The sequence below is a fragment of the Strongylocentrotus purpuratus genome, unplaced genomic scaffold, assembly GCF_000002235.5.
Source record: "Strongylocentrotus purpuratus isolate Spur 01 unplaced genomic scaffold, Spur_5.0 spur5_scaffold_5, whole genome shotgun sequence".
Taxonomy (NCBI): Eukaryota; Metazoa; Echinodermata; class Echinoidea; order Camarodonta; family Strongylocentrotidae; genus Strongylocentrotus; species Strongylocentrotus purpuratus.
The window spans coordinates 39364365-39387898 of NW_022145611.1; the positions used below are offsets into that span (position 1 = coordinate 39364365).

The following is a 23534-nucleotide window of genomic DNA, read 5'->3' on the forward strand; positions in this document are numbered from 1 at the left end:
TCAAGGACTTGGACTAAATTAAATCTTAATGGAGACATTACTGATGATGTATCCATCAAATTATCTGTTTTCTGTCTCATTCATGCTGACATGTTTGACATTTTGCATAGCCTCTGAATAATTATTTGAAGTAAAAAAAAAAAAACATAGATTGCTATCATAAAAGTAAAGTAATGTTTGTATTTACAAAAGACATAGAATCATTAATATTAAATATAACTTTTTATCATTCCATTTATACAAATCTCGTATAATTTGCAAGACTTTAAAGGTAGCCCATCAAATTAAGTCTTAGGTCTTTCATTATAAAATAGTTTTTAAAATGGAGGAAGTGCTGAACCTTAAGACCCCCTCTCTGTCCATTGTGTCTCCCGTACATACGGAGGATAATATCTCCATTTTCTGGTTGGTCACGTACAAACATTGATCTTCCGCGAGATATTTATCCTGCCATCCAAGTTTTGATGAAATCTATGTTTGCACGGGTCTGGCATTACATGTGTACACACGTTTACACTTTCACTTACTTAATTCTCATGCTGCCCTCAATCCAGAGCTGCCAACCTCTGAAACCAAAATCAGTAAACTGAAAGCTAAAAATCAGTAATTTTGGATGGAAATCAGTAATTTCAAGCGCGGCGCTTTCAACATCAAGAAGACTGCATTTGCACGTACATTGTAGAGCTGCACACAACACCACAACACAAACTACTAGTACCATGGTAATAGCATCACTCTGAATGACAGGACTTGAAGTAAAAACAAGAACATTCTGTTTATAACATCATTTTAAGTGCTATAAAAAAAACAATGGTTATTAGAGGATTGATGTATCATTACCCTGTTTCACTTACGTGTGTATATTCACTTCAGGTTTTTACAATTAAAACGCGTATTTACTTGCAATTTTACTGTCAGGGAAGGCATTTTTGACAAGTTGTGAAAGGTGGTCTGCTGCTGAAAACGCGATGTTGTGCTCTATCAAAAATTGAGTAAACTTCACTTCGGCGTTCGTGACAGAATTGTCCTTTGCGACGAAAAACTGGGCGATGTCATGACTGCGGGAATTGGAACTTGCCTCCGCCGCTGCAGTCCGGTGCTTCACCGACTTCAGATGTACCTGGATATCGTTCGAACCGCCATGACCAATTCCAAAATCGGATGAGCAATGTGTACAACAGGCACTGTTTGTATTCCTTTTCGACGGAACAATGCATGACCATTTCTTGGTGTAATCACCTGAGAAGGTTTGCAGTTTTTTAGAACGCTTCTTCGATGAAGTTGAAGTCATTTTTCTCCGTCGGTTACTCGAAGTTTGACGCGACCACGGCCGACCTGCTGCACATGCGGTAGTGTAACACTCGGCCAATGCATATTTCGCCCAGATAAATATCGTGCCACTTGTTTCAGCACATCCACCATGCATGCGCTTTCGTATCGGTCAAAACTTTGTGTGTCAGCTCATTCAAAATTTATTCGTGTATCATATTTTGTTATCAACAATGAAAAGGGGTATATGAATAAAATGAAATGAATAAACATGATCCAACAAATAATGTGAAATAAAACACAATGACAATAATTGTTGAATATAAATTCAAGTTTAATCAAGGAAGTACATTCATTTTCCTTATGACAATTATCATCATCATCATCATCATCATCATCATCATCATCTTCATCATTAGTCGAGTCGTACTTTTATTATCATAACAATGAGAACCCATCACTAAGGGGAAAAAAATTGTAGACCTGCTATAAACTACACATGGACATGGTACCGTACGGGTTGGTTTGCAAGGTGGCTAAATGGACTTGGGACGAGTTTGCCGTCTCCCCGATATATATTGCATGCTGAAAGCTAGCACACGCAGCCCATATAGGCAGGGCGGTGTGCATATCTTTCGATGGTAGCTACATGTGTGTGCAGTGGTCGTGGCTGAGGCGCGGATGATATTTCCGTGCGCTCAAAAGTTAACCACCGGGCCGAGGCCCGGGAAGTATCGCGATCATTACCGCTAAAACACTCGCATATGCATAATGCATGTGTTAATACATAGGCATGTCCAGAAATCGGGGAATCCGTAATTTTTGAAGGGGTTTCCGTGCTTCCGTAATTGCCGTTGATTTCCGTACCAATTACGGAAAATCCGTACTAGTTGGCAGCTCTGTCAATCCCTCTGGGTATCTTACCTCATGAACTACTGGACATCTATGGTTAATGGCTACTTGCATGCAGAGATAAATATATTGTTCTTGAAAAAGAAGAAAAGGTTGATAACAAAATGGATTTAGGATAATTAGTAAATACAGATTATATTTCCCTACAATGTGCTTCAAGAATGTTCTTGATATAGCATGGAGTATTGAATTGTGATGGTACCAGAAAGAACTATTATTCAATAGTCATATAATGTTTTAGTTTAAAAAGAAAATGAAATAAATAGATAAAGGACATGTGGTTACACATCACATGGAATTTCCCATGAATAATTTATGTAACACCAGGTCATGTTTAAAGTCAGTCATATCAATGTAATATCTTGTCAACCACACTGAAAAAGGATAGATATGATTTGAAATACACAATCTCTTTTTCATGTACTACATTGTTTGTACTTATTTAGTTGATTATGGCATTATTTTTCCAGTAACTTGTTTCATTTCAAAGCTATAATTGATATCTCTGTCATGATTTTTTTATTTTCTTATATATAGGAGGAGGCATCATCGTCAGATCCCTTAGATCTTGGTTTCCCAGAAGATGATGATGGTGGTCAAGCAGACGGTGAGAATGCCATGCAATCATCTCTCTATTGACTTCCCCACTGTCTGTAGTCTCTAGAGTCACCTTTTCACTCTCAGTGGTTTGTGCATTGATATCAGTAGGGCTAGTATCCTCAAACCGTGATTTCCTAGAAAGCGATGGTCGTATGTCACTATCCTCAGAGAGGTGGTACCTCAAAAGGTAGACTAGCATATGATTAGAATGTTCTCTCCAGTAACCTTCTCGCTGCCATTGGTTTGTGTGCTGCGTGTAAAATGGATAGTATCCTCAGAGGCGCAGACCTTGGTTTCCTAGAAAGAGATCATACATCACGATCACCATAGGGATAGTGCCTCTAAAGGTATTCTAGCGCATGATAGGAGCTTCATACTGGATCGTTCTAGTAACTTTCCCACTGTCAACTGGTTCCAATCTAAATGACGTATTACTACTTTGGTAAAAAATCTACAAGCGTTATGTATTAATGTTTTCAGCCTTGTTCTAGGTTTAATAAATATATGCACGTCTTTGTGGAACATGTGCTCTGCACCAGGTATAGATTACAGAAACATCGACAAAATTATCTTAGTAATGTGAACAGATTATGATAGTAATGTGAGCAGACCAGGTGTGTGAGAAGGGAACGTCGTCAATCTGCTTGTCATGGTATGTGTAATCTTACATGAGAAATGGATGTCATCGTGGAGAGCCATGAATATTGAATGAGCCTGAGGGAGAGTCTATTAACAAATCATTTCTTGATGTAATGACTTCACTAAAAAAAACAGTGCATGCATGTACTGTAGGTGGCACAAACAGATTTGTCTAAGGAATAGGTCCAGATGCTGAAACCATTTTTCCTGTGTGTTTTGATGTATATGTCTCTGAAAACCGTCTGTTTAATGGTTATCGATGTGACTGAATTAGCAAATTGATTTCAACCAAGCTTGTCTTTTTGAACATGGAATCTAGAAGTATAAACTTACCATTGGAATTAAAATGCGAAATATCTGTGCCAACTTAGTAATTTTTATAACCAATGGACAGTTCTAACTAAATTTTATGGAGTAGTTTAAGTATGAAAAGGTAAACTGATTAAAATTTAGATGGTACTAGCCAAAAAGTATTGTATACATGTAGATGATTTATGTGATACATTGAAGGCATATGGAATGTGTCAATGCATCGTATTAATTCTGGATTATTAATCTGCCTCATCTCCTATGCTTGCAGAGAGCTATCCCCAGCCCCAGACAGGTAGTGGTTCAGTATCAGCAGCAGCAGGAGGTTATGAGATCCCTGCCCGTCTACGTACTCTACACAACCTGGTTATACAGTACGCCTCACAGAGTCGCTATGAGGTGGCTGTACCACTCTGTAAACAGGCTTTAGAAGATCTGGAGAAGACATCAGGTCATGATCATCCAGATGTAGCAACAATGCTCAACATTCTTGCCCTCGTATACAGGTCAGTTTATACATCAGGCTATTTGTCATTCCCAGTATCGTATATTTCTTTGCTTGATGATCATTCTTTGATACAGATTCAAACTTTCATAAGCATGATGTAAAGCATCAATATGGTTAACAGATGGAGAAAATGTAAATCTGTTTTCATGGATATTGTTTTTCGTATGGGAGAGTGGATTTGCCTAAGATTGGCCCTGGGGGGTGTTTCATAAAGCTGTTCGTAAAGTTACGCATGACTTTACAAACGACTTGTATATGAAAAGCCAAATGGGGTGCTCAATCATTATTGTTTATTATTTATTAAGCTGAACTGTGCAGATGTAGATTAACATTCTTATCATAACAAACATTTTTAATGCAAAGTATATTTTTTGCCATAATTTAATCGAGGTTATTGGAATATCAGAAAAATCTTTGGGCATCCTATCTGGCACTTCATATACAAGCTGTTCGTAAAGTCGTGCGTAACTCTACGAACAGCTTTATGAAACACCCCCCCCCCCCCCAGGTGTCTTTACATATATCACATTAAACAAGAGAATTTGTAATGCCCCTGACCAATTATAGTAGGATGTGGCAATTCTCTCATTTTGTGAGTTATTTTATATATACGTGTATGATGAAAGCGTGCTAAATCAAATTACAAGTGAGAAATGCCTGGATAACCAAAGACATTCTGAATCCACTTACATGTGTATCTTATTCGCATGAGTTTTTGTTGGTCTTGTGATCCTGAACAACCAAAAATTATATCTTTTTTTAATTATTCAGGGATCAAAACAAATACAAAGAGGCTGGTAACCTGCTACATGATGCTCTTGCTATCAGGGAAAAGACGCTAGGACCAGATCATCCTGCAGTAAGTAGCACTTCATCATGTAAACATCACAGACACTCTCTAATCTCATATATATACGACTGGTATGGAATATGGAGATTAAGTGGTGTGACATGATATATGATATGACGATGATAATGATGTTCATGCTGACAGTGTTATTTGGATATTCTGCTGATGGCAGTGATGGTAGTTTTTGTCTGTTGTCAGTGATGATGCATGAGTCTCTTAGTGTGAGGAAGAAAAGTCAGATAAGATGTGAGTTAATCCCAAAATATCAGTGATGTAGTTAATGGAAATAACAAATATGGATTCCTAACTACAATATGATAATGAGCAGCAATTTCATGGTGGGGGAGAGGGAGAAGAGCTTTAAAGCACTTTCCATCAATGTATTTGAAAGGTTAAAGTCATAAAGATATCCAGTGTACCAATAACTTTAGTATCTACATATGTAGCAATATGCACAGCACGTGGGCTGTATATCGCCATCTACACAAATTGCTTTTTGTTTCCCTCAGTTGGTCATGGTTCAATTGATTTATTGAATTGTGTTGCATTATTAATATCTGAATGTGAGAAGGCCCATTAGAGTGTAATCAGGGACAGGGATTATTTCATACATTAGTGTGATGTGTACTCCCACACTCTCAAATGGTATATTTTATTTTATTGTTATGTATTTTTTTACATTTTTACATTTTTATGATGGTGAATGTTTGGGGATGATCATGATGTATTGATTTGATTCTACCTATTCTACTTTATCTGTAATATGTTTGTGATTAATCAGGAACGCAACCTACCTTTTGATCGTAGTGAATTTAAATTTTTGTATTTAAATTATTCACCTACTTTAATACATTGTGAGTAAGCACTTCATGAAATCCACCTTCACTCTGACTCATGATAACCCCAAAAACACTGAATTCGCTTGACTTAAGCTACGGTCACAAAGATCCGTACGAACGATGCGTCCGTACGAATCTCCCTGTTTTTCCATGGTCTTCCCAAATTTTCATGGTCTCCAAATCGTTCATACGGCATTCATAGCAGTTCGTAATGGCATTTGTGACTGAGGCTTTAATAAAACAGTTTGATCAAAACTTGGTATAATACACTTCATATTAGATATACATGTAGCTTATTTATCATGGGATATATCTTCCCAAGATTCTTCTATAACATTTTTAGTTAAAAAAACACATCCAGAGTATATATGACATTTCAACTTCATTCATTAAGAATGAAGATGAAAAGTTAAACAAAAATTGATATCCCCTCTCTAAATTTGACAGTTGGTATAATGAAGAGAGCTTCTTCCACACTTGTCATGTGGGACTTGTTTATGTAGAGGTAGATAAGATTGATGGCAAATGTACATCTAAGTGCTGGTTTGTTATCACTAAGGTATACTTTGAATTCATTAATTTATGAGTCTTGTTTCTTCATTTACTCAATGCCTATGTACATTAGTTTGTGAATAGATGTAAACAAAGATGTAAGATTTGTAGCTGTTTGGACATTTTATGTGCACCGCCTTCCAACAGATGGTGGACACGGGTGTGGAAGTAATTATTAGGAGCGCTGCTCATTTCAAAAGCAGTTAGTCTTGATGTGATTACAGTTCTGATTTACTTCCTATAAAAATTGAAACACTATAGATGCATGAAGGGGGTAACTGTAGTGCTTTAAATCACATACATGTACCATGTACTCGTATAAGATTGAAAAATCAGTTCAAATACATAATATTGTTTTAATCATGAATAATGGTGTATTGTCAGAAGCACTGTTTTTAAGATCCTATACATGTCTTACTCCATAAAGATTTGAAATATAGCATGCTGGTTGCTGACTACATCTACTTTTAATTTCTGAAATTTGAAATTCTTTGAAATGTCAAATTATTCTTTCTTTGAAATAGTAACAGGCAGGTGTAAAATGGTGCCTACATGATGTCATAATACAGTGTCTTAATTCATTAGGGAATATTTCAGAAGGGAGATTGGGTTATAACCAAATTATGTATATCTGAAAGAGATTCAATTTTAGTGATGTTGGTCATATCTTCTTGTTACTGAGATGTTCCATGTAAGTATGTTTCATGATGTTACTATTAATAACAATTGTTTTTCTTGTACCACAGGTTGCAGCCACATTGAATAACCTAGCAGTGTTGTATGGTAAGAGAGGCAAGTACAAGGAAGCAGAACCTTTATGTAAGAGAGCCCTGGAGATCAGGGAAAAGGTGAGATCATTCTTCTTATCTACATCACATCAACATATTCTATTAACAACTTTAAAGGGAAGATTGGGTCCTGGTCAAGGTGAAAAAAATAAAATGGTTAGCCTTTTTCATTCTGTTTATGTCAGTTTGTAAGATTATCACAGAACTAAAATGAGCTATTGAACTGCCCTCATGTTCAAAGTATGACAAGAAATAGCTGAAAAGTTTGGACCAAACTTTCATGTCTCATGTGTGTAGACCCATATATACATTTCTGTGTGCAGTGCATGTAAAATCTTTCAGCAAGACAGAGTGAAGTTCTTGTCATTTTAATGTTTCCAAAACCTCTCTGTATATCCCAATTCTACATAATGAACCTTTCCAAATGGCTTCCAGACTGCTTCTTTTACAATGTAGTCACATGACCAGAACTCAACTTTATCTTTTACACCATTATGTTGTTTCCTGTTTTAACAATTTGGTATTGTTCAAGACTTATGTACAAGATAACACTTGTAGTCTATTTTTAAATACCACTTTAATATGTTTGCAAAGCACTGCATGTAGTACATCCATGTTCTATTTACTTGGAGATAAGTAATCAGATTTCCTGCTAATGCTAATTGGAGCACGTTTTAACAATTTTATAAGAACTCAATCTCAATCATGTAAGGGATAATCAGTCTCATTTGATATATTTTTCAACATTATTTATTTCTTCTTTTATTATATTAAAACAAAAAATATTAACCAATGAGAATTATAATTATTTGAACCTTTAGGAGACAGATTGATTGCATGTATATGAGTCTCTATATGCTAATTATATTACTAATGTATACATTTGATCTTTCAAGGTATTTGAAGTAATTCTAAGAAATAGAAAGGGTAGTGGGTCAGCGCTTCCTGTGTTTCCTATGGCAACCCAACTAATTTGTTTAGTTAAAGTGTGCCCTTTTCCACTGGATTTTTGTGTTCTAGCAACAGTAGACTGAATTATTGATGAGCAATTCATTTTGAAACATACCCACTTATACCTCATACAGTCTGACAGCTAAGCTTCCAGCTAATCACCTTGTCTAATTGTGCTATCATATATCACTCCTCCCCTCTCTTCCATGAATGATGATATTTATTTACGTCATTGCCAATAGAAATGTCAGCACTATGTGGCTTTTATCATATAATTAAATTTTAGAGGCTAGAGAAATGCATTGTTTATTACACAGTAACCTTGATAGTACTAAGTGGTATTACGCAGGGATAACTGTTGAGGTAGAGAGACATAAGAGAGAGAGAGGGAGAGAGAGAGAGAGAGCGAGGTAGGGCAATAGAGACAGTGAGGTAGAGAGAGAGAGAGAGAGAGAGAGAGCAATGTAATGAGTGAAAGAGAGGGAGAGAGAGAGAGCTAGTGAATGTACTAATTTCCTATAGTTGATAATAAATCATATTAATGATAATGGACAGTGCAGTCTGCATAGCTACTGAGTTTAACAGTACTGTGCTCCAATTTTGCAATGTAGACCACCTATCATGTCCTCGTTGAAGAGCAGCTTATAGCTGATGGCAGGCTTTTTAACTGTGAATAGATAAATAAAAACTCAAACCTAAGATATTTTACCATAATAGAATAAGAGAAAATATGATAACAAAATTATATATGTTGGCCTAAATGCAATAATCGTATATATATGTATATTTTTTTTTTGCCATTTAGAATTTCATGGCCATTACAGTACAATTGCCAGTCTGTCATATCTGTGTAATTCTGATAATGAATTCTCAGAAAAATAAGATAGTAGGATGTAGGGATTATTAAAGGCAAATTGCTTGAGGGAAAGTTAAGAATGTATTTTTTTGTTCTGTATAATCTCATTTTGTCTAATACAACATTGAAATTGCTACTCTTTTAAAGTAAATTAATTGTTTATGTGACATTTTATGCCATTTTCATTGCTCCTTATAGTATTTTAATCTTGATGAGATCAATACCAACTCTGTAAATTATATTCTGCTTTTGAACTTTGTTCGACACTAAATACAGTATTTGAGATATTTTTGGGCATCCCTGTATTAAGATTAGTAGATTTTGATTTTAATCTGTACAAGACAATGATGAAGGATGGAATGATAGCTGGGCTCTAGGAGAGTCTTCATATACAAACAATGAACTTGAGTTGCAGTGTACCATTCTATTTCTGGTATGCATATTTGGAGCTGTCATTAGGGCTACCTGCAAGAAGAAAGTAATTGACTGATGCATTGTGCATTTCCATTAGTGTATGTGCCATGTGAGTAGGAGCAAACATGAGTAGTGTTGACGTCACATTCACACATCGTCAAGGTCACTGGTTCAGACAATTCACACTGTTCACATGGAGTCAGACACTTTCACACATAGCTGCCATTTTGATTACGATGACTCAGTCGGTGCTAATTTAATTACACCCAGTAACGATGACAACATAACAACATGATGTCACACTTTCTAAAATTAATAGGTTTTTTTTCAGAATTCACCTGTTGGGTTTTAACATTGCATCCTCTCATCATTTTTTGAATTAATTAAATTGTCTGGAGATGACTTGATAAGATCATAAACTAATTATGGAAACAAGGGCCTAGCTGCTAGGTGCATGCAGGTACTTATCTTTTCAATCAATATGAAGTTAACACTATTTTTTTTTAACCTTGTTTTCATTTGCCATACAGGTTCTTGGGAAAGATCATCCTGATGTAGCTAAGCAACTAAATAATCTGGCTCTACTCTGCCAAAATCAAGGAAAATATGAAGAGGTATGATAAATACTTTTGAGCTTCTTTTCTTGGAACAGATTAGAAATAGTATTTGCACTCTCTATGTCCCAAGATGCTATGTACAACCATTATGATGATTCAACATTGAAATTCTAAAGAAGGTCTTGTTTTGTAACTTTGCTGAATTTAAAGACAAAAATCCTTCCAATATAGATAAGGGAAAGGAATTTGTTGACAGGATTGTGTGCATGAAAATAGAGTTGAGCATCTCTTCTCAGCGTCACTCAATAAAATATTTATATGCCTCATTAATTTTATCACAATATATTACAGAATACACGATCATGCCATCATACAATACCAGTTGCTATATTTGAAGCAAGTCTTTTACAAGTTAAGTCCATATTAAAAAGAAAAAAACATAAAAAAATGACATTATACAATGTAACCATCACTTTCTAATTCAACGTTTTCTTCTCTCCATTTTGCTTTCTTTGTACCGTTCCTCCCTTTTCCCATACATCAGGTTGAGTGGTACTACCAGCGAGCGCTAGAAATCTATGAGAAGAAGCTTGGTCCTGATGATCCTAACGTAGCTAAGACAAAGAACAACCTTGCTGCAGCTTACCTCAAGCAGGGCAAGTACAAGGCTGCAGAGACCCTCTACAAGCAGGTCCTAACCAGGGCCCATGAGAGGGAGTTTGGTCTGAGCGCTGATGACAAGGACAACAAACCTATCTGGATGCAGGCTGAGGAGAGGGAAGAAAAGGTGAAGAAACGAAAACCCAAGCCAGCCAAATCATGAAATATATCTTAATCCTATCCTCCTTCCCCTGTATGCATACCTTAACAAGCTAGCCAAATTATCATGCATATTTGATTCTTCACCTCCTCCCCTACGCTTGCTATGTATTCACTTACTATGTATAGCTCTATATAGTTGTGTTATCATGTGTTGTTGTTGTTTGTTAGCATGAACTATTTACAAGCATGTAGTGTACAATGGTGATTGGACAACATACCCCGTCTTACTAACTGTTTGTATATGATCATAAAGTTGTGAGTAAAAAGGGATCATTTATAGTCGATCTTTCATAAAATTATTTATCTATCTATCTTACAAAAATATAACATAACTAAAACAAAAGAGTTTAATAAAGATTGTAATACTAGGGAAGACCTATTGGTGAGAAAACACAGGATGTGACAAATATTTTAAAGATCAAGTTAAAAAAGTGCACTGCACTGATTTGAAATCAGAATTTAATCAAATCAACACATTTTTCTGTCAGCCAAAGTACTTCAAAATGTGTATGCTTCGGGAAGGCAAATGTCAAATTAATTTCTGACTAGATAATCCTAGAAGCATATTTATTGTGAACTGTAATACAATGATGAGTTGTATTCATAAAAGAAATACAATGTTGTACTATTGACATCTGAAATATACATGTTCATATTCAATCAAAGACTGAACTATTCTCCCCTCCCCTTTTTCTGCCATCCCATACTATAAGCATGAACGTTGTATACCTATCTGTATTCACAAATATACTAACTGCATGAATAAACCTTGATGATTGTATATATCCTTCATTTCATTATGAAAGAAATATTCATTCAAATTTGAATAATAAAGTGAAGTTATACATTACTTAATGAAAACATACAGAATATAAGTGGTTTAAAGAAGATGGGGTAATTTTGCTCCCTCTCTTTTCTTGCTGTCATGGCATTATGGTATATCATGGAGCGATCTTTCTTCATGTGCAATCCATTTTATTCTATATATCTGTAATTGATCTTACCACATAATCTTTACACGTCTTCACACAATATAAATTATCCATTTACATCCTATATCTTCAACAATTTCAATTCAATTTCAATTTATTATTTCATAAAAATAACAAGTGATTAATATTGAACATATTACTTTGCTTCTTAACATTACACATTTTTAAACTGAGCAAACGTAAGGATTATGCATCATAATCAAAACCATATTATGCACATCCTATGGAACTCTTCTATATAAATGAATAAAGTATTGAAGTGAGGTAGGAAACATATTCTGAACATTTGGTTTTATATAATCTTATTTGAATAACTTTTGGGAAAATGGGTGCAAGATAAGGGTCAACAAACAAAAGTCGTCATTTTCAACCAACTCTTCAGCGATGATAAAATGATATGAATATATTGATATAATACTTCCTTATGTTTTTAAAAACGATAGGGGGGGGGGGGGGGGAGGTAAATGAAGAGGGAAAACAAAGATGCATACACAGACAATGAAATAATATTTTTCCTGAAATGGCCTTAAGTATATCTACTCCAACTATATCTTTCACAAACCTGCTTTCCATTGTATAGTAACTCTTCTCTTTTTTTATGACTCTATCAACTAGTCCTCATTGTTGCCAGCCCAAGTTAAGTATTACATAGACGAAGCATGGATTCAATTCTCCAAGATACTAAGGCCCTCAACTGAACAAACGTTGGTGTGATCAACGGAACATCATTCTCTAGCATCAAACTATAGAATCATTCTTTGACAAAATAGGCTTTTAACCCTGGGATTACTCCAGTGGTTTATTTTCTGTCTATAATTTAAAACCAGTCCACATTCACGTTTCAAAATGTCAGGGAATGGTTGTGCGCAAATCAGGGGGGGGGGAAGCATAAAGTTAACATGTGGTTATTTGTGCCAACTCCTTTATGCATGCCTACCCTGCATTGGGATAAAAAACAAAGTGGTATGTCTTGTTGAATATGTAGAAAGAAAAACTGTTGAAGAAAACTGAACATTCTAGAAGACTAGTCAAACCAAGTGTCCCTCCTCCTAGACATACTTGTAAATACTGTATCAAGTTTATTTCTTCCAAACAACATTTGGAAATTTCCATATGCTTCAAGAAAAAACATTTCAGTTACACTAATAAATTCTGTCCGCAGGATGATTAAAGATGAGAGTATAATGGATTTAAAAGCTCCTTGTAAGTCCATATACATATAACAACTTGCATTATACCAAATACTATCGTAGGTTATACTTAGAAAATATGTAATTTATCAGCAAAATCCAACAAACAAGTACGTAGCAGGTATAACAAAATATTCCTTTCATCATCTGTCGGGCCACATGCCTTGTTTTAACAACAGGATGTAGTGGATTAAGAAGAAAGATTAGATGATGTAAAACTCACTAAGGCATGGACCCAATAGAAAGAAATAAAATTTTGATTCCGCGGACCCTTTTCTTATGATGTAGTTATAGTTTGCTCAATGAATTCCGTTTATGGGGTGAAACATTTGAAGATATGACCAGAACTTGGTGTCATCATTTATGGAAGGAGATTTGCAATAAAAAGTGCATCACTATTTAAGCCAAGTGGTATTTCTAATCATGAGATTGAATTATTATCAGTCAGACCTTGTGGAATACTTGTTGATGTGAATTAAAAGGATAGAATCATCACCACATTAGAGTCCAAACAATCCCATGTCTAGCAGATTAGTGTGTGATTCGGAAGAGCTTAATTTATTACGTCTTATGTCTTTCATGTAGCAATTAGTATTCATGGATCAGTATATCATGTGGGAAGGAATATTTGTAATTTTGATCATGGAGATTGTGCTAGTAATGTTACAATTGAAAGCAATACAAATTGAAGAGATTGAAACTTTGGCATGTCATGTCAGAGAAGTAATTCACTCTCAAGTCATATGTACATGTAAATATGTGTTTGTAAAGTATAGTTGTTGCTTAAAACTATCAAGATACTACTTGATCAAACTTCTTTTATCTTACATGCAAAAGTAACAGTATGAGAATTGAGTTTGTTTTTTAAATAACAGAAAAATAGGATAGTATAGTACTTGGATGAAGCACCTTAGACAAATCCCCACAAGATATTGTGGGGTTAAAGGTCAAACTATTGACTTGTTTGTGCAGTCAATGGTCAATAAAATTATGAAGATACTTGTTATTATATTTTTGCCTTAAAACTGCCTTAAAATTATACAAAGTTCTCTAGTGTGTCACATTTAAAGGTCTATGAAATAGACTTTTGTGCCAGTTACAAGGTATATATTTTGTAGATTTATTGTAATGAAAATTTGATTAATTAATTTAAATATTTTCTTACCCACAAAGTGGATTATGATGTTTATAGATCATGTTGATATGGTGTGTGCTAGAAAAAGACGGCCATTGTGATGCAATTTGATTTATTGTAAGGGTATAGAGGTTGTGTAATAACCTGATTTTATTATTATCAATGTAATAAGCAATGATATTTATTTTTAATTCAAAGAGTACTACATGATTACAAAGTGCCAGTTCAGTTTTTATTTCTGTTGATTATGTGCATGATTTTATTTCTTTTCATTTTTTAAGTTGTACATATAGTTGGTCTGTTGAATGCCTGTGCTAATTAACATGCATGAAAATAACTACTAACAAACAGTTACTTTTGATGATAATGATTTTTTTATTTTTGAATTTGCCCAATATCACCAAAGAGAGAAAACGTAATTCCATACTTCGTCAAATAGTCTTATTATATCTTGATCATGTCATTAACTCATGATCAAGTCAAAAAATGAATTCGAGTAAACTTTAAAACTAGAAAATGGAGCTAAAAAGTTCTTCTGAATTACCGTAAATGGAAGTTAGATAAATTATGAATTTTCTTTAAAATGAAGGCAATCAAATGGTTTTGAAGTCACCTGCTTCTTTATAGATGCATTCTTCAGTAGTTATTGTTAAAGTCACATTTTATCTAAAAAACTTTCAAATTTTATTAAAACTTATCGAATAAACTTTAAAAGTAATGTCATTGATAACTTGCAGAAAGGTCACAAGTGTTAAAATTCTTAAATATATCTGATGGTGCATATGTTTTAATGTTTATTAATATCTGTTCTTCCATGGCATAGCATGTGATTTTGTTTGACTTAGTGTTTTGACTTGTACCTAAAAACAATTGTAAATGCCCCCCAAAAAAAAGAAAAAAAAGGGAAAAGGGAGTAATAATATATAAAATAATAATAAGGATAATAATAATAATAAAATAAATAAACAAAAATGTTCTGAAAATTTTGCTGATATCAACAATTGACAGTTTTCAAAGACATGTCATGTTTTTATTTAGCATTTACAGAAATTTGAAATCATTAGTTTCAAGAGAATTTATTATTATAATTTTTAAAGTAAAGAATGTACATTTAACTCACATTAACCTTAGTAATGCATGTTAGAATACCTTTTCATGTTCACGTATGTGAAGCTATGTTCTTTTTTTGTAATTATTATTTTGTAGCATGCAAGTTTGCATGTTAGTCTTGTGCATGTGCAATAAATTCAACAGACCAATTGCAAACCAATTTTCTTGTAGTTCTCTGTGGAATTTGTTGCATGTGCATGTAGTTAATCTGTGTGGAAATAAGGTTGAACAAAATACAAATGTCATTTTAGACACTTAATATGATATGTGCGATATAAATATTATACTGTGGTATTTGTGTAAATAATGATGCCTAACTTATTTGAATCCTTTCCATGCTTTGTGCACATATTAACAGTATCATTCATGAACTTTTGCAAATAGCCATTTCACATTTCAAATTCATAACATTTTTGGAAAAATTGCACATTTGGATAGGCTCTCCCAGTATATAAAGCTGTGTCTGGGAATAGATTGTTGACACAAATGCCATTTGTATATATTTGTTTTTCAGTTTATATGCAAACAATTGGAAAGAAATAGATCCAGCCTGCTAATGGATGTGAGGACAAAATATATTTGCATAAAGTAGTAGGCTTGGCCACTGTTTTGCAAGTACTGTATTACTGATACATAATTGCCAACAGAGGGAGCTATACTCTAAATGTGCCAGAGATAAAATAATGATATAGTGTACACTGCGAAATGCATTTCATGATTTGGAATGGCTAGCTCCCTTTGTGGTCCAATATTGAGAATATAGGCCAAAGAAATACCAGTATTTTGAATAATAGAGAGTGTGGAACTTAATGGTATTGAGTGATATATGGAAATACTAGACATTTGTGTTTTGTTCAGCTTATGAGCATATGAAATCACTTAGTTTTATTTTATGAAAAGGTCATTAATTTGGGAGATGAATTATTAATGACAAGGAATCATACTCCCCTCTCCAGAGCACCACACATTACTAGCTTATAAACAATAGCACATTAAGAACCAATTTCAGCTTTGGTATCATTGGCCAATCAGTGCTTTGTGTTGTTGGATGGTAGTCACTGATTGGCTTTTGTTATGAAAGATTGAATGATTATAGCTTACTATTGTAATTCTTTGCCTTTGTTATTGATGAACAAACTTCCTGTTGCATTTCAGAAATTAGCCAAAAAGAATGATCAAGTTGTAGTACTAATTGTATTTTTTTCCAACGTGTCTTGCACAAGCCAGCATTGATTGAAAGAGAGTTGATTGCACAATCATTAAAACACATGTTATGATAAAGGACATTTGATATGTAGAATCAAAGTTTGTGGCAAATTTTAGATCAAAGTTCAAGCCATGATGATTGCATTTACTTTCATGTATTAGAATCTTATTGTATCTTCATCCATGTGCTTTAACTCATTGATAAGTTTTTGAAGTACCACATATCAAATATTATCTAGTTACATCACAACAAATATTGTATCAGCACTGCTACATGTGCACTTATAATCACCAACATCAACATTGTTTGGGCTAGTAGAAGTGCTGGGAATTTACACACTCGAAGTTCTGTAATGTTCTCCATGATATCAAATGTTTATAATGCCTTTAAAGTGATTTCCCTGCAACTACAGATTGATTCTTATTTGTAAAATTAGTAATTTCAAGATAAGCAAATGATTTCAAATATTCAAAATCTGAAAATACAGAATTCATTAAATCTGTGAAACTCTTTCATAATTATACAAAGCTATTCCTATCTCTTGTTCATGTTTAATCTTGGTTTATCCTGTGTTTCATCTTCGTCTAGGGTTTGTTGTTTACATGTACTTTACTTTCTCTTCTTCTCATCCATTTCCTCATTCATTCCTGAGACTCCTAGCTTCTCTTTGTTTCTCACCATTCCATCTTCCAGTGTACCTTTATAATACTGTATCTTTTCATTTATTTTCTTTCTTTTCATGTCTTTAGGGTAAATTCAAGGATAACGCACCGTATGGTGATTATGGTGGATGGCACAAAGCAGCTAAAGTGGATAGGTAAGGGTTGTTCCTACTGGTAAACATGAATGTGTGTATGGGCAATTATAGGTCAATTTAGGATTTAATCTTAGAATTTATTTTTCCTGCCTTAACTCATGATGAATAGTGATAGCAAAGTGAGGTATACAAATATACACTGTCTTAAGGGGTTCTGATTAAATTATGGGCAAGAGGTGACTCCAAAAGTACTATTGGAGTTTTTAACTAGTACCTCAAAAAGAAGGCAGGGCATACTTGTTTTATATCCTACATCAAAAATTGATTTGAATTCCTGTGGGCTCGCTGAATTTTCTACTCGGCCTGGATTGTCCGCTGGAGGCATTTGAAATCCCAAATGGTACTCCCAAATAGTACTTTTTCAGAGCAACCTTAAAATGGTTGAAACATTTCTGGTCACGTGAAGATATGATATAGGTATATTCTGAAGTAAAGGGAAAGGGGGCTATAAGACATTTCTACAACATCAACAAATTTCATGTAATAATTGAGGATTAAATGAATCTTTACCAATGATTATTGTACACTTATTAGAGAAGTAGTTTTTTTATTTTCATTCTATTTTGTTTTAAACTGTATTTTTGATGTAGAATATTAACTAGTGTGTGAATACTTGTCTTCAAATCAATTCCCTGGCCATACTAAGTAGTATTCATATAATATGTGACATAGAAACTTGCATTGAGTGTAAGGGTATTCCTGGATACTGACAGTATTTTGTTTGGTGTGCTTCTTATAGTCGGTCTCGCAGTAGTCCTACGGTAACAACTACCCTTAAGAACCTTGGGGCGCTCTACAGGAGACAAGGAAAGTATGATGCTGCAGAGATACTGGAGGAGTGTGCCATGAAGTCACGCAGAAATGTAAGTATTTAGAGTCGGGCAGCTTGGAGTCTGGACACTTATTGGAAATGAAAGACATGTTTGATAGTTAGGGAGCATGTAGTTATTTTTTTTCCTACGTATATTTATTAGAAAGCAAATTGATGTTAGAAGGTATAGATGAGCAAGGTTTATTAATTTGCAATATCATTTTTATTTTTATTTACCTCATGAAAGCAGTACTTCAGTCTGGCATTTAGTAGAACATTATAGGCCTTAGTTGTACGTGCATTGTGATTAGGATGATGTATACAAGCAGATTGCTTTAGTTAGGAACGTTTAATCTCATTGTTAGAGCTTGAATTATAGTCATTCCAAAATGAATGCAGTAAACTGAAAATGAGAACATGGTATATGGTTTTCTGATCACTGATTGGTGTTGTGCTTAAGAAGAATTGAAATGTACTCATTTGTGAAGGTTGTTTTAATATTCATGCTTCATTTTGCAAAATCATGTATTTGACCTTGTATATTTCAGATATAAATGTGATTTCTGAAATCTGTTGTGCCATGAATTACATTCTTATCATGAACTGTTGGTATCATTTCAATTCTGAGTGCTAGAAATTCATATCCATCCCTTTATCTGTAAAGCTTGGAGTGGATCAAAAGCATATGTTATGTAGTAATATATGCTACGTGTAGAAGATCAGTGTAGTATTTCTTGGGCTGTACAAGACTCTGCATCCATATATTCACTCTTCGACTACAAGCTTATTCAGTTTGGTACCGAGTGCTCATTATTTGTGCTGTGTCAGCACCTCAGTTTAGTAATGTGATGATTCTCTTCTTTAGTAGCATGGGTAGTTATATTTTCATTGCAGCTAAAAGAACACACCAATGAGTTAAATCAAGTTATTACAGGCATGATTAGTATGCAGAATTCACTGATTAGTGAATGATGACAGACATTCAAGTCAAAAGCAATTCCTCATCCAGTCACACATGCTTACTTCTGTTATAACAAAATTATTAGGATGGAAATTAAATATCATTTCTTTTCCATTGACAGGCAAAGGTAAGTTGCGTTTGCCATTGTGTCATTAGACATCATAGAAATTCACACAATTTGAAAACCATGAATGCTTTAAATTGTGATTCTGTAAATTTTTGGTGATGGATACTTTCTAATTTGGAATAATTTGACCAATATCATTTGCTAACATTTGGTTCTTGTGCAAATCCATTCTTACTCCATCAATTACTCATGGCTTTATTTAAAACAAAATACCAAGGAAAGTTGGCTATGGTGAATTTTGCATGAAGCTAATCCATGTTGCGCAGTGTCTTTTGTAGTGTGTTGTGATGTTTTGAGTTTGGTTTGTAAATAGTTCAGGTAAATTGAACTGCCTCAAGTAAGATATACTCAACAGTAATGATTAATTTTTTCAAATTATAGATAGTTTAAAGGAGTTGAAGTTTTATCTTAGTAATTAGGTGAAGGGTTACAAATAGGTGGTTTAGAGAAATCAGGATGTTAGGCAGCACTTTCACTCATTTTCTGCTGATCTTTCTCGTCATTTCTGGCACAGACTTTACCATGTAGATATATACAAGCTTTTCTTCTACCTTATACTTCTTGCAAGTGCATTCTTCCATCTCATTGCTGTATGTGTTCTGGCCCTTCCCCCTCCCCATTCCACCCTCTCCCCCGTCTACCACTCTACCCCTCTACCCCTCCTTCCTCTTCAGGCCTTGGACATGGTGCGTGAGACCAAAGTCCGTGAGCTTCTAGGCCAGGACCTGTCGACCGATGTACCACGGTCCGAGGCCATGGCTAAGGAGAGACATCACAGACGTAGCAGTGGTACACCCAGGCATGGCAGCACAGAGAGCGTGTCCTATGAGAAGACAGACGGTAGTGAGGAAGTGAGTATAGGCGTAGCTTGGAAAGCGGTGAGTATAGCAAATAAATAGCCACAGTGTTTGACCAAATTGTTTTCATAAAAAGATCTAGCAAGCAATTACAAAGGAGGGTAGGCAAGAAAGGTATTACATTCTACTATCATTTTATGCTTTTTTCCCCCTTTCTGTTTATTTCTTTCCCAGAGTTTGATGTGATGTTTACCCAATAAACCATATCAAGTTTTTATCCCACTTTCAAATGATTGGATTTCTTTTCCTTTCTTAGTTTGATGTTTTTGCTGTAATATTTTTTGTCTCCACCATCCAAATTTGATTTGCTGTTTTGGACAATGTCTATCTATGTTCTGTTTTAATTTACCTTTGTGCGTTGAAATGAAAAATTCAAAAGAAGTAGATAGGTCAAAGTTGATTCATAATTTCCAATAAACCTGTTTTCTCGCATGATCTTTTTCATCTGTTTCTTCGTAACAGAACTCTAGCAAAATGTGTGTTGAATGTTTCATAGCAACTACCTGTAAAACACTTTGCACATTGGTACAGACATGGTGTATTTCCAATCAGTCACGAAGAGCAGTGTCTGTACTTACAATTGAAAATCAATTTATAAAGCAAATTTAATAAAAACAAAAGTTACATTCCTTTGAAAAAAATAGACATTTGAAAGCCAAGTCAACACAGAAGCTCACAAAGAAATAGTTAGCTACTTAGCTTGATATCTTAGTGTTAATGACTTTGTTGTAATTATCTCTGACCAGGGGAAAATAACCTTTAAATTATATATATGTTAGGTATTACAGTTGGCTACTTATATATATTTTTATTTGAGGCATATTTTTTTCAATTGGTTCCATTGTTGATTATTAAAGTTAGAAGCATTTAGGGAGAGCTCAACATGTGGGTATGCTGCTTTGGTTTTGTGTAGCACTGCATACTTGGTACCATGCTCAACTGCTCATTTTTATAAGCAATAGATTCAATTGAATCATTCATTCATTTACCAACAGCAAGATTTGATATATGTCCATTTAACATGAGTCACCAGTTTGATTATCCGTAATCAAGTCTTTGTTAAAAAATAACACAAAAACAAATTAAATTGAATTGTCATGCATTCTTTGTAGGGCGTAATGTATTTGATTCAAGTAAGGCTCATTACTTAACACTTCTGTCAATTTGAAAAGTGCTCATATTGATGCTTGAGAGTAATTCATGTTTCTTTTTCAACATAAAAACATGAGATTTTGCAGTGTTTTACCACTTTCTACTTGCATCCCCCAAACTCCCTTAGAAGCGGAAAGCGAAGGATCGCTCCCGATCGATCCCTGCAGGCTATGTAGAGATACCACGAAGTCCACCTCATGTCCTAGTCGAGGTTAGACATTATTTACTCCCTGGCCAACCAAGCCAGTGAAGTCCAGTCCTTTACACCATACATACACTAACCATATCATATAAGCTTCTCGCCATTGGATTCAAATATATGATTTGTTAAGATCACTAACAATCGAAGGTGCTTATCACTCGTATTTATTTTATTTAAAATCAACAACATGCTATGAGTTATCTCATTTTAACAGTCATTTCATCATGCACTTTATTTATGCCATTTTTTCCAGATACAATAATTTCACATCAATAATTTCTTGAAACCAAATACGTTATTATATTCCAGGAATGTCACCGCATTGGTGAGGTAATTTATGCAACACAAAATTTATTGATTTAGTTTGTAATTTGACAAGCACATTGTTAACTTTAAAAAGAAGCTGCTCTATCATTTTTTAAGTGCAGATAAAGTGATATATATCCGGTATTTACATTTTAAAAATGAATATTAAAGTTTATTGGAGATTAGCTGCTAATAAATAAATATGACAGTCGCTATTATATCAATAGGTCAAAGCATAAGTAATTTTAATAATTCCCTTCTAGTTACTGATAGACAGTTTTCAGTCATGATAGTATTTGTGATTATTGGGCAGCCAGTAATGATAATTGATTGGTTGTCACAATCCAAGTAGATGCAATATGCATGTGTGTTTGCAATCAAAACGCAAAAATGATGTACTGGTACATTATATTTTGCAGAAAGGGTTCGAAAATGCACAACTTGGAAAGGTAAAAGTTTATTATTCTTATGCTAGCCATTGACGCATCACCCAAATAGCATTCATTAGATCAGAACGCTGTTTTTCATTGAAAAAGTATGATTCCTGTTTAAAAATCATCTTTATTGTGATTAGAAATTGACTAGGCATTGATATATGGGTGCTGTGACATTAACATTGCTTCATCTATTTGAGTAAATGGCAGCAATGATAAGATAGCATGCAACTGTGTTTTGTGCTAGACATACCTGTAGTGTATGGTTAGGGCTACTAATGATAGAATTAATATAATATGATTGATCAGGACACATAGCTATGTTAGTAATTACTTAGTTTTACAAGCGAAAATTCTATGAAGATAGACGTAAAGAAGAAAACAAAATCTAAGATAGATTGATTAAAATGCTCGAGAAATTGGGTAATTGATTTTGGGATTTCTTCAAATGTACAGTTTCATGGATATAGTACAAGAAAAGAATCGTGAAGGGTTTTCATGCTAGTGATTCAATTTTGAATGCCAAATTACATATTCTCACAACATATCAAATGGTATGCAGGCAACATAACATTAAAGTTATCTTTTCATTATATATATACGTTTTTTTCAATATCCCCCATCTCACAAGAACAGAAATAGACCCTAGTAAAGTAGTGCATATATTAATAACTATTTCCCTTACAATAGTGATATAGTATGGTTTATTAACATTTGAAATTAAAGCATGTTTGTCCCATCACTATCAACTTGACTTATTATCACCTTATAATGTCATCACAGTGTGATATAACATTCTCGTAGATTCATTTATGTGAAAAGATTAATCAAATTCAGCCATCTTCATTATACTTTCCCATTTCTTCTACATGTTCCTTAGTCGATCAAATTGCATTGCGACACCCCCTTTATTGTTACATCCCCTTCATAAAATTCCTGTTGAATATATATGTACTTCCATTACGCCAATTTGTGGTTGTGATTCTGAAGATTTAATCGAAGAGCGATTTAAAAACGAGTGTCAGATTTCGTGCTACTTTAGGTTATTGCAAATAAAAACAAAAGTAGCAAGCTTCACCATCTAATGAAGTCTTTAAAAAACAAAACAAGATGACGCAATAAGAATAAATGCCTAAGAACGAAGAATTATATAGAGTGATTGATTTGCATGAAAACAACATTTATGATTTAATAAAGTTTGTTTCAGCCTTTGAAATACAAAGACTTAATTTCAATAGTCATTTCCATTATTTTCATTTAAATTGAAATGAAATAAATGTAGTTAGTAAATTATGCCAGAAAACCTGAACTGCTTATCTACAAGACTTCATAGGAATACTCAAGTGCATTCAACTTGAACTTGAACT

The 23534-nt window shown here is 34.1% G+C and overlaps 1 protein-coding gene across 20 annotated transcripts in view; it reads left to right on the top strand.

The window, feature by feature from the left end:
* Positions 1-23534, top strand: part of LOC373373 (kinesin light chain) — a 64841-nt gene that overhangs the window by 26919 nt on the left and 14388 nt on the right. For 7 of the 20 annotated variants that reach the window (XM_030998278.1, XM_030998280.1, XM_030998282.1 and 4 more), the window contains 10 exon segments: positions 2719-2788; positions 4001-4235; positions 5009-5096; positions 7225-7326; positions 10018-10101; positions 10589-10831; positions 17250-17317; positions 18057-18180; positions 19891-20094; positions 21353-21436. In XM_030998278.1, coding sequence (XP_030854138.1) covers positions 2719-2788; positions 4001-4235; positions 5009-5096; positions 7225-7326; positions 10018-10101; positions 10589-10831; positions 17250-17317; positions 18057-18180; positions 19891-20094; positions 21353-21436 — 1302 coding nt within the window. 20 annotated transcript variants of the gene reach the window in all.